This window comes from Diplotaxodon limnothrissa, linkage group LG16 (genome assembly GCF_057381915.1).
Source record: "Diplotaxodon limnothrissa isolate DT_005_m linkage group LG16, D_limnothrissa_male_GT1.1, whole genome shotgun sequence".
Lineage (NCBI taxonomy): Eukaryota > Metazoa > Chordata > Actinopteri > Cichliformes > Cichlidae > Diplotaxodon > Diplotaxodon limnothrissa.
Window position 1 is genome coordinate 18,489,528 of NC_140611.1, and position 14,646 is coordinate 18,504,173.

Genomic DNA, 14,646 nt, shown 5'->3' on the forward strand with positions numbered 1-14,646 from the left:
AAGCTTCAGAGTCATACTGAACGTGGGTGTTATCACTCTTCACACAGAACTTGGCAAGAAATGTAGTGAGTGCATTTCCCCAAATGGTAAGTTGTTTCTTTAATGTATGGGACACATATCCCCCATCAAACGAAGGCGTTCAATTTCTACTATAGGATTGTAACCGTTTTAGCTTGTAGCTCACAGACTGACACCCTTTGCTTGTTTTATATGAAACCTTTTATTTAAATAATTCATTAACTTGAGTATTAAACCATTATATAAATGCAACCCTGTGATACGGACAGAAACATAACTAGACATTAAAGGGGACCAATTAAAATCCTATTCTTATTCCTTGACTCTACTAGAGTGTCTTTGCATGATTATTGCTCATAATAATCCTTATTTAGCTTATACTGGTCCTTTGTGTGGTCTTGACTTTAATCCAAGTTATTTTAGCTCCTCTCCCTTTTAAGCCACCAAATTTCTCCTTATTGGCTGTCTTTACAAACAGAAGATGTATCAAGAAGACCCCTCTCTTTATCGTCATACATCTCGACGTGTTGTTATGTATCCCGAAAAAAGAACAAATGAATGTCAAACTAAGCTTTTAGAGCACTGAATCCTGAAGGCTGAGATTTTGACTTGTATTTCAAAGTTGAAACTGTATATTTAAGAGAAAACTGGGAAAAGCATAATGGATCCACTTTAAGATCAGACTGAGGATCATGCCTTAGAGACTACACTAGGAGTAAACTATCAAAAGGAATAGTAATAAAAGTCACTTCTTCGCTTAAAAAAAAAAATCAAAGGAAAACAAATTATGTCCAATTACTTAATGCCAGCGGTGGTATGTAGTCCTGCAGATAGTCTGTCCCCCCCACCTGATACCAAAGAGCTAGAATTATATTTGCAATGGTCACAAGAGACGTACTAAAACTATCTGTACATCTGCATACTACTATAGGCAAGTCTGAAATTGAGTTTTTTGGTCATTTAGACGGTCAGAACCTTATTATTTATCAGTCTTGGTAGAACGACTTTAATCAAATTAGTAACACCTTACTCAGAGAGTGAAGTGATAATCTTCTCTTTCTGTAGCAGCTATGGACAAAGGACAAAAAAATTGGACTGAATTTGACAAACTATTAGGCGCTGAATATTTAATTAAACCACTGAATATTCAGTTTGGACTGAACACACAAAAGCTATCTGGAATGTTAAATTTCATGCTGTCACGGGTTTGCAACACGGGTATAACTTCATGTTCTGAAAATTCTATTAAACGTCGATAATTTGGATATTGCATTTGCATTCCGTTATATTTTCAGACAGCAGGGGGATATGTGCCTGTACCTGTGTAGCATCTGTGCTATGTTTCAGCATACATACTCTAGAAACACATACTGGAGAGGAGTAGTACATGGTAAATAGAATACAGTCGTTCCTGAAATACATCTGAATATCAGACAGGAAAAGCTCAGTCCCCACTTCTCCCACCCCTGGGTCTCCCTCCCACATATTCCACTCTGAAATCCCTGTACTCTCTCCTGAGAGCTTACCCCATTTATGTTCAAACCAGGGGAGTGGTCACATTCAAGATAAATTAACAATAAATTATCAAACACCTACTGCATGACAACTACAGAAAGAGAGGAGGCACATAAAAGGGGAAATGGCAAAGGCAACAGGGAGATGCCTGAAACATCTTCAAACAAACTGTCGAAAAATAAATAAAACAAATAAATTAACAAAAAAATTGAAAAATCATAATAGAAAATAAATAGATAAATTAAAAAAATCTTTTTTTTTCAAACACATTGAAGAGAAAAGAGGTAAGCAGGCTGTACTTCACTTCACAGCACAGCTTGGCAGTACTGTACGGTCTTCAGTTCTGGTGAGAGATGCAGCTCTTGCGTGGCACTGAGCCCATTCTGTAACTGTGCGTGGTCCAGATGGAGTCATAGTCTGAGTCCTCTGAAAGGTCAGAGGTCAGTTCTGGCCGGGACACGCTGCTACGGCGGCCCGGCGAATCCACGCAGGACTGGTCCACGTCGGCCAGCACGTGGTTGTGCATCAGGTCGGTGCCCTGCCAGGCTGGGTGGAGTGGGCGGGGTTGAGAGTGATGTTGCGAATGCAGGAGGAGGAAATGGTGGTCGAGGAAAGACGAGTGACGGCACAGGGAGGGAGGGAGGAAGGAGGAAGCATACGCAAACACGCAACAAATGGCAAATCATAAAACCAATGGAAGATGCAGGATGAGACGATGGATAAAATTATAGAAAAGCATCAAATAAAAGATGAGGAAAGGATAAACTCAAGGAAAATAATGCCAAAAGTAAAGGAATGGAGGAGAAACAGGAAGAAGAAGAGATACTGTTAGAGGGGTCAGTACAGAATAAAGTTAAAGAAAGGCACTGAGTACAGAATACAGATGCAGCTGCTACAAAGAGAGCAAGATCCAGTATGAACCTCTCTTCTTTCGTTTGTATATCTGGACGGGTAAGAGTTTGTTTTTTTCTTACTAGAGTTAAGAGTCTGCCTGGTTTTGGCGCTGGTGCAGTATGCCTCGATAACTTTCAGGATTTGGGCGTCTTCTTCCAGAGCAGCTGTGCCTGAGAAAGAGACGGTGCCAGGAAAAAGCACATTTAATTCACATGCTAATGTCTTTGTTCTCTCACTATGAAAGAAATAGGAAGACTGATACCGCTTTCTTAGCCGTCTAGTGAGTAAAATGTAGGGAGAGAACAAGCTATTAGTTTAGCAGCACTGTTTAATCTATAAGGAAAAGGAGGTATACACAACAATATGCAGTTTTCCGTAGAGTCAGGCAGCAATTCAGCCATTTCTTAAATGTCATACTATTACTTTTTATGGAGGCAAAAAAGACTAAGCATATGAAAATAAAAGACTTTACACATACTCTTCCTCAAGGCAAATTCCTCTTCAGACTGTTTCCGCTCGGGTTTGCGCTTGGGAAGAAGTTTCTTCATACTCTTAGGACTTTTACTAAGATCCTGCACATGAAGGGCAAACGGTAGAATACTTTATAAACAGGCTATATTAATTTTTAAAAAAGGATCATTATTCATTTCACTAGCACATACAGTTTCTTAGCATTAGGATTATATAGTTTTAACATAAGCAACGTAAATCAGGTTTACCTCCTTGTAACAGAGGGCGGCAGAGGGCCGTAGTGGGGGTGCAGGTCGCAGGCAGCTCAGGCTCCATGGTTTGGGGGTATTTGGTGGTTCCAGTGGGCCCCACATCATGGTGTTGTGAGGTGTCCCATGGGAGGATGGGTGAGGCAGGGTGTGGTAGGTAGGAGCCACTGTCAAGGCCCTGTTCTCACCATGTCGGGATGGGGTGAGAGGGTGAGATGGGAGCTGAGGGGGACGAGAAGCAACAAAGTGAGTGAATTATACAATGAATATGTAGCTTGCAAAGAAGAACAATAACTGTACGGATTTACTCTTCATTTGTTTGGCGCTTACAAAAAGGTGTTTTTGCTGTTTCATACATGAGAATAGCAAACAAGCGTCACAACAAAAAGCAATAAAAATACTAATGTTTAATTTTTACCCCTGTTCCAAATTATCTTCACATGCCTCAGTATCTATCAAGACAATTGTTTACAGTGCAGGACACCCAGGGCGTTCCAGATGTTTCTATAATGTGAGGCAATAAATGCAAGCCATGTTGATTTTCAGAAAATTTCTAGGGGTTATAAATTGAGGGGAGTTGATTAAAAAAGAACAATCAGGTCACGGTCAGAAGCAGATGAATAAGTGAAGGACCTCAGGTCACACATTGTGAGAGTTCAAAAGGATGGCGTGGGCTACAAAGGCCATGACCAAGCTATTGCAGATGCCTGCAGCCACAGCCTAAAAAGATCAGTAATAGGTACAATTCCACACAGTCAAGGTCCAAAGAAATAGTAAACCCAAGATGATGCCCCTTCTCACAAGAAAAGTGTTACGTGAGGCCAACAGTAACCCACATGTCGCAACCAAGGCGAACCTACAGAAAACCGATTTCAAAACAGACACTGCTCTTCGGGAGCAGAGGAGTGGTGAAAGAAAGGTGAAGCGTTCAACCCAAAAATACATTCCCAGCAGTCAAACGCTGAGGTGTGAGTATAATGCACTGGTCTTTGTTTTTCAGCAAATGGGCCTGGAAACCTTGTAAAAGTTGGTGGAGTCATGAAATAGGACTATTATATCTAGATTCTCAATGAAAGCATAAGCCAGGCTACCGAAAAACTTGGACTTGAGCAGCAATGAACCTTCCAATAAGATAACGATTCAAAACACAGAGCCAAATTATTCAAGAAATGACAAAAAAATGGATTTGGAGTGACACACCCAGAGCTTCGGCCTGAACACTACTGAGAGTTTGTTGACAGAGTTACAGGTCATGGGAAGGAACCCCTCAAACCTTAGGAACCTGGAGAAATTAACTAAAGAGGGGTGGGCATAAACATGGTTACTGCGGTCACAATTAAATAATCATGACACCAAACAACTGAGCAGGAAATGTGTAATTCATACTGGACTGAGCACTGCGGACTGAAAAATGTCACGAATAAATGTTCGGTTGATTGTGGGCACAAACTTAAGACACAAAATGCCTCCTTCAAGAAAACTAAATGTTTGCAGCGTCTTATTTTGTGAGGGGTCACCACAGTTCATCACCTGCATTCACCTCACCTTATCCCTAGCATCCTCTTCTGTCACAACAACCCTCTGCATGTCCTCTCCTTTACTACATCCACAAAGCTTCTCTGCAGAAAGTGTGTAGAAAGTTCTTTCCCTCCTGTTTGGCAGCTTCATATTCATATTTGAACCAGATATGGTATATCACGCTTCCATATTGAGTGTCCAGAGATCTACTCCTGGTTGGACATGCTAAAACTCCACTACATACATCTGTGACACAGCCCTATGTATGGCATTTAACTCATTTCACAGTGGTGTCACCAACATGCACAGGGGTACACCAAAAATAGAATTATATCAATTTGTTCTTTCTAAGGATAAATGCTAAATATTATGCATTTTTAAAGTTAATTTCAGTAAATGCAATTGTGTATTGTGGTCAATTCCAGTAAAAGTAATCAGCCACTTCACGTGGGTTTGCATCATCATTTGAGGTGATTATATGTATAATGCACTGTAATTAAAGGGTCACAGTCAGTGAGAAATCAATATATTCTGGGTTTCAATGAATAGAAAGAAAATGATCTACATGTGGGTATGTTAATCACTGAGTTCTGACCGTGTGGCAGGGAACAGTGAGTGGTTTGTGGCTGGGCGCTGTGGCTGCAGTGTGTTTGATTTGTCTGGTCAGGTGTTCCACCCAGTCCTGCAGGTCCTGCTGGTTGGTGCATATCACCAGGAGACGGTCAAACATTGTGCCTGCAGGAACAGGGACAGTATTGTTTAAAGTGTTAATAAAAATCCACAGGAATGAGTCAACATCTTGCTTGTAAAACGTGCCCTTACCATTGAGCTCGAAAGCATTTCTATGGGCTTCGCAATCTTCTAGTTTGGTTACTGTCATGCCTGCCAGGGGCAGTTTTCCCTGGAGAGTGAAATAACCACATCATACACATGACATGCAAGAAAAAATAAAACAAACAAATAATTTTTTTTAAATTTATTTTATATATATATAAATAAATGAGACTACTGACCTGGAATATGAAGCCACTCATCCTGGGGCTGGCAGACAGCATGAGGAGGATGTGGGGGAAGAGCATGAGGTAACGCTCATTTTTCTCCTAAAGCAGAAAGTGTAGAGAGTATGAGTAAGCATTTCTTTGTACAAATAGGATGCCTTTAGCTTGTATAGCCCACTTCAAAGTCTACAGATGAACAAATGGCTGCAGCAGCAAAGGTTAGGCAGGTATAAACAGTAACTGTTTTTAGCTTTAATTTAAATTTTGCGAGTTTTGGGACACATTTCTTTACCACTAACTTGAACTTTAACAGTAATTATTTTGACTCTTTGCATTGAACTAACTATTTGTACTATGTGTACAAAAGACTACAATTTATGCACTTTAATATTATATTTACAGGAAGCGAATATTGCAGCAGTTTATAGCAGAGCGAAGTATAGATGAAGGAGCCAAATAAATACCTCTGACAGCTGACTCTGGACCAAGACCTGGCTCATGTAGATCACAGAGCCTAAGGTTTTGATGTCATCCCCCTCCCACAGCCGGATGGATTCTGTAAGAATCTGCAGCTCCAGCTCCTTTCGTTTCCGCACCTCCTGGCACTGAGCCTGGCGTGAAAGAGACAGACGGCTGTTTCAAAATCTTTTCTTAAACCACTTCATTTCATAGAAAGTCTGGTTACGTGTTGTGTCTGTCTGGAGAGGAAGCGAGTTCAGCTTACCGACAGACTTTTGAAAGACGACATGCACTTCTGGATGTCTGGTCTGTCTGGGTGATTCTCCTAAAAAGGGCAGGCACGTTGTACATTTAACAAAAAAAGCTAAACACAGGAGCTGAAGAAAAATGGCTATCCAGTGACACACACACCTCCATGTGTCTCTCGAGCTCTTTAAGTAGTGTGGGGTATTTGTCCAGCCTCATAAAGGGTTTACTGAGGCCTGTGGTCAGGGTGAGGATCCCGGGACTGACAGCACCGCGCCCTTCCATAAAATCTCCCAATACATCACTGCAAGAGAACCAAAGACAAACAAAACATTTAAGTTACACCACAAACAGCATCATCACAGGGTCTGCACGCAACACATAAGTTGGCTTTGTTAGTTATTTAATAGTTTTAAGAACCACTGAAGGTCAAACCATCCTAATTGGCATTCTGATTGTGCTGCTCACTCCTGTTACCTTCATAAGGAGGCTTATGGAGGCAGCTAGATCTATTATTTCAATCAATCTGCACATTGTTTTTTTAAAAATCTGACTAATCTGACTGACTATTAATCTCTGGCTTACTTCCACAGCTTGTCTTTTATTCCGTCTTCCTTCTCTCACCCCAACCGGTCACAGCAGATGGCCGCCCCTCCCTGAGTCTGGTTCTGGTTTCTTCCTGTTAAAAGGGAGTTTTTCCTTCCCACTGTCGCCAAAGTGCTTGCTCATAGGGGGTCATATGATTGTTGGGTTTTTCTCTGTGTGTATTATTGTAGAGTCTACCTTACAATATAAAGCGCCTTGAGGCGACTGTTGTTGTGATTTGGCGCTGTATAAATAAAATTAAATTGAAATGAATTCATCAATGCTCTGTAAGAATGTCAGAAAATCTTGACTATTCCTCTCACTGTGACTTAAAGCCCAACGTGAGATGTTCACTTAGAGCCATAATTTGTTGAACAAAGATACTTTTTTGGTAATATTGCCTCTGTTCACTACCACAGAGGACTTCATCAAACATAAAACAATGTGTCAATATGTGAATTGCTTTTAGCTTTTTTTATACACAGTCCTCCACTTTCAAAAGGCTAAAAACACATTTTTATAAAAAAATTTAAAACCCAGTTTTAAAAAACCCACCTCTCATAGCTACCTGTACACCCTGGACAGGTTGCCAAGCTGACACAGGGCTAACACAGAGAGACCATATACAGACAATCACTTGCACTCACAGGCAAAATAAGATTCATCAATTAACCTAACCCCACTACCTGAATGACTACGAGAACCCACCCAGAGAGAACCCCTCCCAGACACGGACACAGGGAGAACATGCAAGCTATACCCTGAAAGCCCCGACCAGATGGTGGAGTCAAACTCAGAACCTTCTTGCAGTGAGGCAACAGTGCTGCCCACTTTATAAAGTCCGTATTTTGTTTTTTAAATTGCTACCCATTTGTCTCATATGGTATAAATTTGAAAATCCTTAGTGAGTTATCACATTCACAAGATTTGTTTTTAGAAAACCTGACCTCTTACCTACACTTTGAGGTCGAAGTCACTGAGTTTCAAATTTGTTCAAGGGTTTTTTAATAGACGCACCTATGATATCAATTTGATATCCTATATCGCCTCATTCGAGTTATTGTGTTCATGTAACGACATTACATCCATCAGGCTCTCAGGCTGAGGGGTAAAATGATAAATAACACACTGCCTTTTCAGCACCTCCATATGGACAGCATTTGTTACAATCCATCCAGGCAGTAACGTTAGAAAGCCTATGGACACGTTTAGAATGACGGATAATTCAATAAGTATCTACAAGGCTGACAAACTTCATATTTCAGATGCGACTCAGGTGAGCTTCTACAGCTCACTCGAGATAATCTCTCTCAATTTTCTGTCCTCTAGAGGTCCTCGCAGCTCCTTTAAATTTCATGTTACTAAGACTGCTGAGCAAAATTTACATTCAGCCTATCACCTCCAGATAGAGTTTGTGCTAATGCGTCAGACACATGAGTGAAAGAGAATACTGCACTTCCTCTTCTGTTAAAGCACAATCTGTCCAAACACTGATGGAGCATTAAACTGTTACCTGTGTGGTCATTCTTGTTGTTCTTGGATCTACTTACTTTGCTAATGGCTATCTTCTGGTCACTTGTTTTAATAACTAGCTGACATGCATCAGGTGAAATTAAGCCATCTCACAAACTTAATGGTTCAGTGTGCCCCACCTTAAGCCTCTTACGATGTCCCGTCTGTAATTTACTACTGCAAATACATTAAATTAAAAAAAAAACACCTCAACAGCAGCGTGTGTAACAATGGAATATCGACTGGACAGTGATGATGACAGTGACAAGTCTAAACAAGAGGAAGCTAAGACCAAATTTAACGTCAACAAGATTTGTTAACACGGTCATTTGTACGACCTGCTGTGCCACGTGTGGGAAAGGCCGACGTCACTGTTTAATGATACTAAATACAGCTGATATGAGCATACCTGTATTGGGTGAGTACATTAACTGCAGAGGGATGGTTCGAGCAGTAACCAACATAGAGAGCCTTCATCTGTGGCATGTGCTTGAGGAAGAAGCTGCCCACCCTTTGTTGGCTTTCTGGAAGCCTAAACAGATAAAAAACAAAAATAAAAAATAGGATCGCAGAAGGTCAAAATACACCTATATTAACTCTCCCACACTAAGAAGAGGCAATATGCACATATGCAGTGTAATTCCGTAAATTTCCATAGTCTAAGTACAGTCTAGCCCAATATCCCTGTAGTACATGCAGCCCAACACTAGATGTCCTTCTGTGTCTTGAGAAACAGTGAAGATGCTGCTGCAGTGGGGCTGTGTGTGCTGGGAGGGACTAACTTGGTGCACTCCTCCAGTGATTGGACGAGCATCTGCTGGAAGGTGCTGATCTCTTCCAGGTTTCCCAGAATCAGAGCCACATCTGAGCTGCTCAGTCTGGAAGAAAAAGTGATGAAGTACGGAGATTGGTAAAAAAAAATTATTCAGTAACACGTACAAGTAAGCCAAGGACTTCTGCCCACTTAGTCCTTTAGATTATGCAAAAAAACAAAAACAAACAATTCACGTGAATTTTATACATTTCAAAAGAACTGCATGTTATGTCGCATTATGTCTAAGTGAGTCATACTTTTCAATATTCTGAAGAGGTCGCAGGTAGTTCATCAGGAGACTCTGAAGGTCCTTGGAATATTCAGTCTCTGTTTCTAAAATGTTCTGTAACACCTAAAAATAAAGGAGAGAAATTAAATTATTATCTATAATAACAGACTTGTTATAGTCATTCAGAACGGCTATAACACTCATTCTGTTAAATATTTATTTGATTGCTTTCTAGTGCACACCAACATACAAGATTAAAATGTGGATGTAAATACACAGTGTATCAATCATTTTCACAATTTCTGTCAAGGTAATTAATAACACAAGAACAGAAGATGCATACATAATTTGATCTTCAACAATAAATAAATGAATAAAAACATAGCTTTGGGTTCAGTGCTGACCTCCAGCATTACATTTAAAAATGGATTACAATGCAAAATATTTATAACTCCAATAAGGGGCAGTTTTTTTTTTAATAAAATCAGTATTTTTTTTTTTAAATATTCATTTAATGCAGTCGGTTGTACATAATCAGCCAAAAGACCCACATATACAGATAACCATACACAGAGTAGCTACTATGTGATAAAGATGCAGTGTGATAAAACAATTTTGCCCATCATGTAAGGCAAAATAACTGAGAGGACAGCTTCTTTCAGTGAAGGTCATTAACAGAAGGAAAAAAAGCAAAGACCCACACAAAAACAGGAAGACGTGAAACAAGAAAAGCCAAAGATAGTAACCACAGAGGTGCATGGAGGAAAATAATACTAACAGGAGAAAGCAAAAAAAAAAACTGTTAAGTTGCTTGCTTACCAAATTATAGTACGTCTTGCTGATTGCAGATGTGTCAAAGCCTTTAGGTGGGCTCTTAAGGGTGCCAGACTTGGGGGACACTTGTTTGTCTGCGATCAGAAGGGAAACAAATGATGTGATTGATGCAAGTATACACTGACCCTCAAGCTATTTTGAATTCAATATTACACAAACCACATCAACAAGCCAGTTTGTCTACCCACAGTTTATAAATCACTGCACACTTTATTAAGTACACCGTCACAGCACTAGGTTGGACCCCCTTATCCATTCAGAAGCGCCTTAATTCTTCGTGGCTCAGATTCAAAGTGCTGGAATCATCACAGTTGCTGTAGATTCTAACTGTAGCCTTTGAGTACAGTGAACTCACCGTTATATTTAAGAAACCAGTTTAAGCTGATTTGAGCCTCGCCATATGGCACGTTATCCTGCTGAAAAGCAGCCACGAGGAGATGTGCACATCATAATCATACAAGGATGGATGCATACTTCCATCCATTCCATCCATTCGCTTATCCTTTTCAGGGTCGCGGGGGGCGCTGGAGCCTATCCCAGCTGTCATAGGGCGAAAGGCAGGGTACACCCTGGACAGGTCGCCAGTCTGTCGCAGGGCCAACACACAGGGACAGACAACCATTCACACTCACATTCACACCTAGTGGCAATTTGGATTATCCAATTAACCTATCCCCACAAACTGCATGTCTTTGGACGGTGGGAGGAAGCCGGAGTACCCGGAGAGAACCCACGCAAACACGGGGAGAACATGCAAACTCCACACAGAAAGATCCCGGCCTGATGGTGGAATTGAACTCAGGACCTTCTTGCTGTGCAGTAACAGTGCTAACCACCGTGCCACCGTGCTGCCAGGATGCGTGCTGCCAGGATGCATACTGTCAGCAACAATAGTCGGTTAGCCTGTAGTGTTTAAATTAAATTACACTCAACTAACCGTGCCTAGGAAAAATTGCCCCCATCGCTACACCATCAGCAGCCTGAAACATTGATACAAGGCAGGATGGATCTATGGTTTCATGCTTTTTTTTTGTCCTCATCATCTGAATTTAGCAGCAGAAATCGAGACTCATCTGACCACGCAACATTTCTCTAATCTTATGTTGCAGTTTTCAGCATGTGTGAATTGTAGCCTCAGTTTCCTGTTCGTAGCTGACAATAGTGGCACCCAATGTGGTCTTCTGCTGCTGTAGCCCATTTGCTATAATGTTTGATATGTTGTGAAATGTTACCGTTATCCTCGGTTGTAACATGTGGTTATTTGAGTTATTGTTGCCTTGGTATCAGCTTGAAAGATGCTCCTCTAAAGTGTGGCATCAACAAGACATTTTCTCCGAAAGAACTGTCGCTGACTGGACATTTTCTTTTACAAACCATTCTCTGTAAACCCAAGAGATGGTTGTGTGGGAAAATCCCAGTAGATCAGCAGTTTTTGAAATACTCTGACCAGGCCATCTGGATACCACTAAAAATATAAATTGTTTATACAGAAACCATTGGGCATACATTTATTTATTCCTTACGTAAATAAAGAAAACAACCCAAGCCAATTAACCACCATGTTTTGGGTCACAGTGCAAGCAGAGTCATTTAAACTCCCACCAAGGTTAAAATATTCGAAATACGAGACACGGTGCACTTCTCTTGGCCTCAAGTTTCCGAACCACAGTTTTAGCTTGTTAAAATGAACCCTTCATGCAGAGAAAGCACATCTTGTGTTACTCGAAAACATCTTCACAGTGGCAGCGCTGTGTCACTGGCATCTCGACACAAGCGGGAAAAACAAAAGACTGCAGCAGATGTGGCACTACATTACTGTCACGGCATCGGGTGGAAAGATGGTGACAAAGGCAGCTGTGAAGCCGTGCAAATGGTTAGCGTGACAGAGATTTCTCTTTAGTATACTATTTTCCACAAAGGTATGCAGGGGCAGGAGATTTATTTAGAAATACGTGGACTGAAGGATGCAACTGCCAATTTTTTATGTTGCAACAAACACAGTGTGATGAATCACTACACTAAGGTATTAATATCTTGGTCTAGTGAGTCCAATTTTGGAAATAGCATGAGTGTCTCTAAATGTGAAATTTGTTTCAGAAATTCAACCAGTTAGTTATTAAAAGCACATCAGGAAGTTCTGCGTCTCCCATAAATTCTTAATCAGACCCTGTTAATCACTCATCAGGTTAGCCGAGGTACTTACCGGAGCCCTTGACCTCACGCACATAGTTGCTAGGAAACCAGCCAGTCTTGCCATTAAGCATCCCTTCCCACCAGCCGCCCTCCTCCTGACGAGTCACGCTGATGAAATCGCCCTTAGCAAAGGTGAGCTCATCCTCGTTGGTCTGCTGGAAGTTGAAACGTGCCTTGACCAGCAGCTGCTGTCCGCTGTTCTCTGACATGTCCTGGTGAAAGAGGCGGGAGCGTCAGCAAGGAGGAGGAGAAGCCAACGGAAATGGAAATAGCATTTGTAACCACTACTATACAGCAAATCTTACCATCTATAACTATTGAAGTCTTTGCTCTGATTTAACTAAAATGTGATAAACTGATTATTGCTATTAATATGTTGTGACAGACAGGCTGACCTGAACTGGTGCAAAATGATGGATTTCAGTAAGAGACAGTTCCTGCAGTAGAAACCTGAAACTTCTACAGTTCTGGTGATAATTTCTGTTCATTAAGTTTCCTACTTCTTAGAAATTTCTGACATAAAATTTAGACACTTGCTGAACAAGTGTCTAAAAAAAGAAAGCTTCTGTGATTTGCCATACCTCGGATGATGAACTTCATTATAAAGGCTACTCTCCTGGCACTGATCAAATTAGGGCTGTTCGATATAACGATATATTTCGGATGACGATATAAAAACGTCTATCGTTTCATTTTACAGTACCGTTTGTTTCGTGGTGTCGCAAAATAAACTGTTTACGGCAATATTTTTTCATGGTTTTGATGGTCACTGTAGTGGCTATATTAATTTCTTAAAGTTCTCTCTTTCTCTTATATTTAATATAACCACACTACAGACGGACAAGCACCTGTTTTTATGCATCGTCGTTAGCAACAACGATGTTAAAACCATCTCGTGTCCGCTTGTTTATGTTCCACACAAACCTTTCACCATAAAGCTCAAGATCCTGTTGAGACTTTTCAAAATAAACTGAATCACGTGAAAGAGGATGCAGAGTCTTTACGGATGAGAAGCAAAAAAAAGCCGCCAGGTGCTAAAAAATAAACCTTAGACTCAAACGTTAGAACAGGCTTTTCCCCGCAGCACGCCGTGTAATAAATACTCACAAAGAAAACGGCGGCCGTTACAACTTATGTCTAAAAATGTATAGTTTCATGCATCTGTTAAAACACTCGACTCCAGGTACATGACGCGCAGCTGGAAACACTTCACGCAAGTCGAGCTGCCCGAGATTCACAGAATTTACAGAAAATGTTAAATTTTTGTGATTTATATCGCTATCGGACAATAGATGTCTTATATCGGGATATGAGATTTTGGTCATATTGCACAGCCCTAGATCAAATCCCCAAAAACTTCTCTATTCATCATCATCATTATCATCATCAAATACTTTTTAGACTAGATTTTTCTTCCAGGACTATGTTCCCTTTATGCTTTAAAATGGCTTAGGTGTAACTGTACGCCTCTTTCCGTGTATGAGGATGACATGCAAATTTGCTGCTGCCTCCATCTACCCCTGAGTCATTTGCCTGCAGCAAACTCTGCTCAGGCACTATAAAAGCACTTTTCAAAATGGCAGCATGTAATACTGGAGTCATGTGTCTGGACCAGAAACCAGTGAGCAGAAAAAAAGAATAAGAACAGACTGTTTGTGACACATCAGAAGTTCAATGTTAAGTGTTTTATTTATGTTCTCTAGAGTGTTAGAGCTGTAATGATAAATAACATATGCCTTTGACACATATCCACCAAATCTGCGTCAATACGGGTCAGAAGCACGTGTTGACCTTACCAGGCTGCGAAACTGGTTCTGCAGCAGCTTGGAGGATCGGGCCAGTGAAGCCTGAGAGGACAGCGACTCGAACGACTTGATGCGGTGGGCTGAAGAGTGTCGGGCGCACACCGAATCGCTGCCCACACCGATATCTGCGCAAGAGCGGGGAAATATAAATCAGCCTCATGACTACTCCCACGTCCATAATGACACTCTCACACACACACACTGCACATTTTTAACTGACCTGCAGTCACTTTATTCAGAGTAACCAAACTGCTGAGCACTTTGGAGAAGTTCAGTCCCAGCAGCAGGTCACTGGCCTCGAATGGCT

General features: G+C 41.0%; 1 protein-coding gene across 1 annotated transcript in view; it reads right to left on the reverse strand.

The window, feature by feature from the left end:
• The window catches only part of arhgef7a (Rho guanine nucleotide exchange factor (GEF) 7a), a 36,433-nt gene that overhangs the window by 9,316 nt on the left and 12,471 nt on the right, over positions 1-14,646 (reverse strand). The window contains exons 3-18 of the mRNA XM_085375286.1: positions 14,560-14,644; positions 14,331-14,464; positions 12,545-12,746; positions 10,327-10,415; positions 9,536-9,630; positions 9,247-9,342; positions 8,874-8,996; positions 6,533-6,671; positions 6,387-6,446; positions 6,127-6,273; positions 5,678-5,764; positions 5,487-5,565; positions 5,260-5,399; positions 3,147-3,368; positions 2,906-2,999; positions 2,508-2,597 (exon numbers count right to left, since the gene is read on the reverse strand). Of these exons, the coding sequence (XP_085231412.1) occupies positions 2,508-2,597; positions 2,906-2,999; positions 3,147-3,368; positions 5,260-5,399; positions 5,487-5,565; positions 5,678-5,764; positions 6,127-6,273; positions 6,387-6,446; positions 6,533-6,671; positions 8,874-8,996; positions 9,247-9,342; positions 9,536-9,630; positions 10,327-10,415; positions 12,545-12,746; positions 14,331-14,464; positions 14,560-14,644 (1,882 nt within the window). The remainder of the gene's footprint in view (positions 1-2,507; positions 2,598-2,905; positions 3,000-3,146; positions 3,369-5,259; positions 5,400-5,486; positions 5,566-5,677; positions 5,765-6,126; positions 6,274-6,386; positions 6,447-6,532; positions 6,672-8,873; positions 8,997-9,246; positions 9,343-9,535; positions 9,631-10,326; positions 10,416-12,544; positions 12,747-14,330; positions 14,465-14,559; positions 14,645-14,646) is intronic.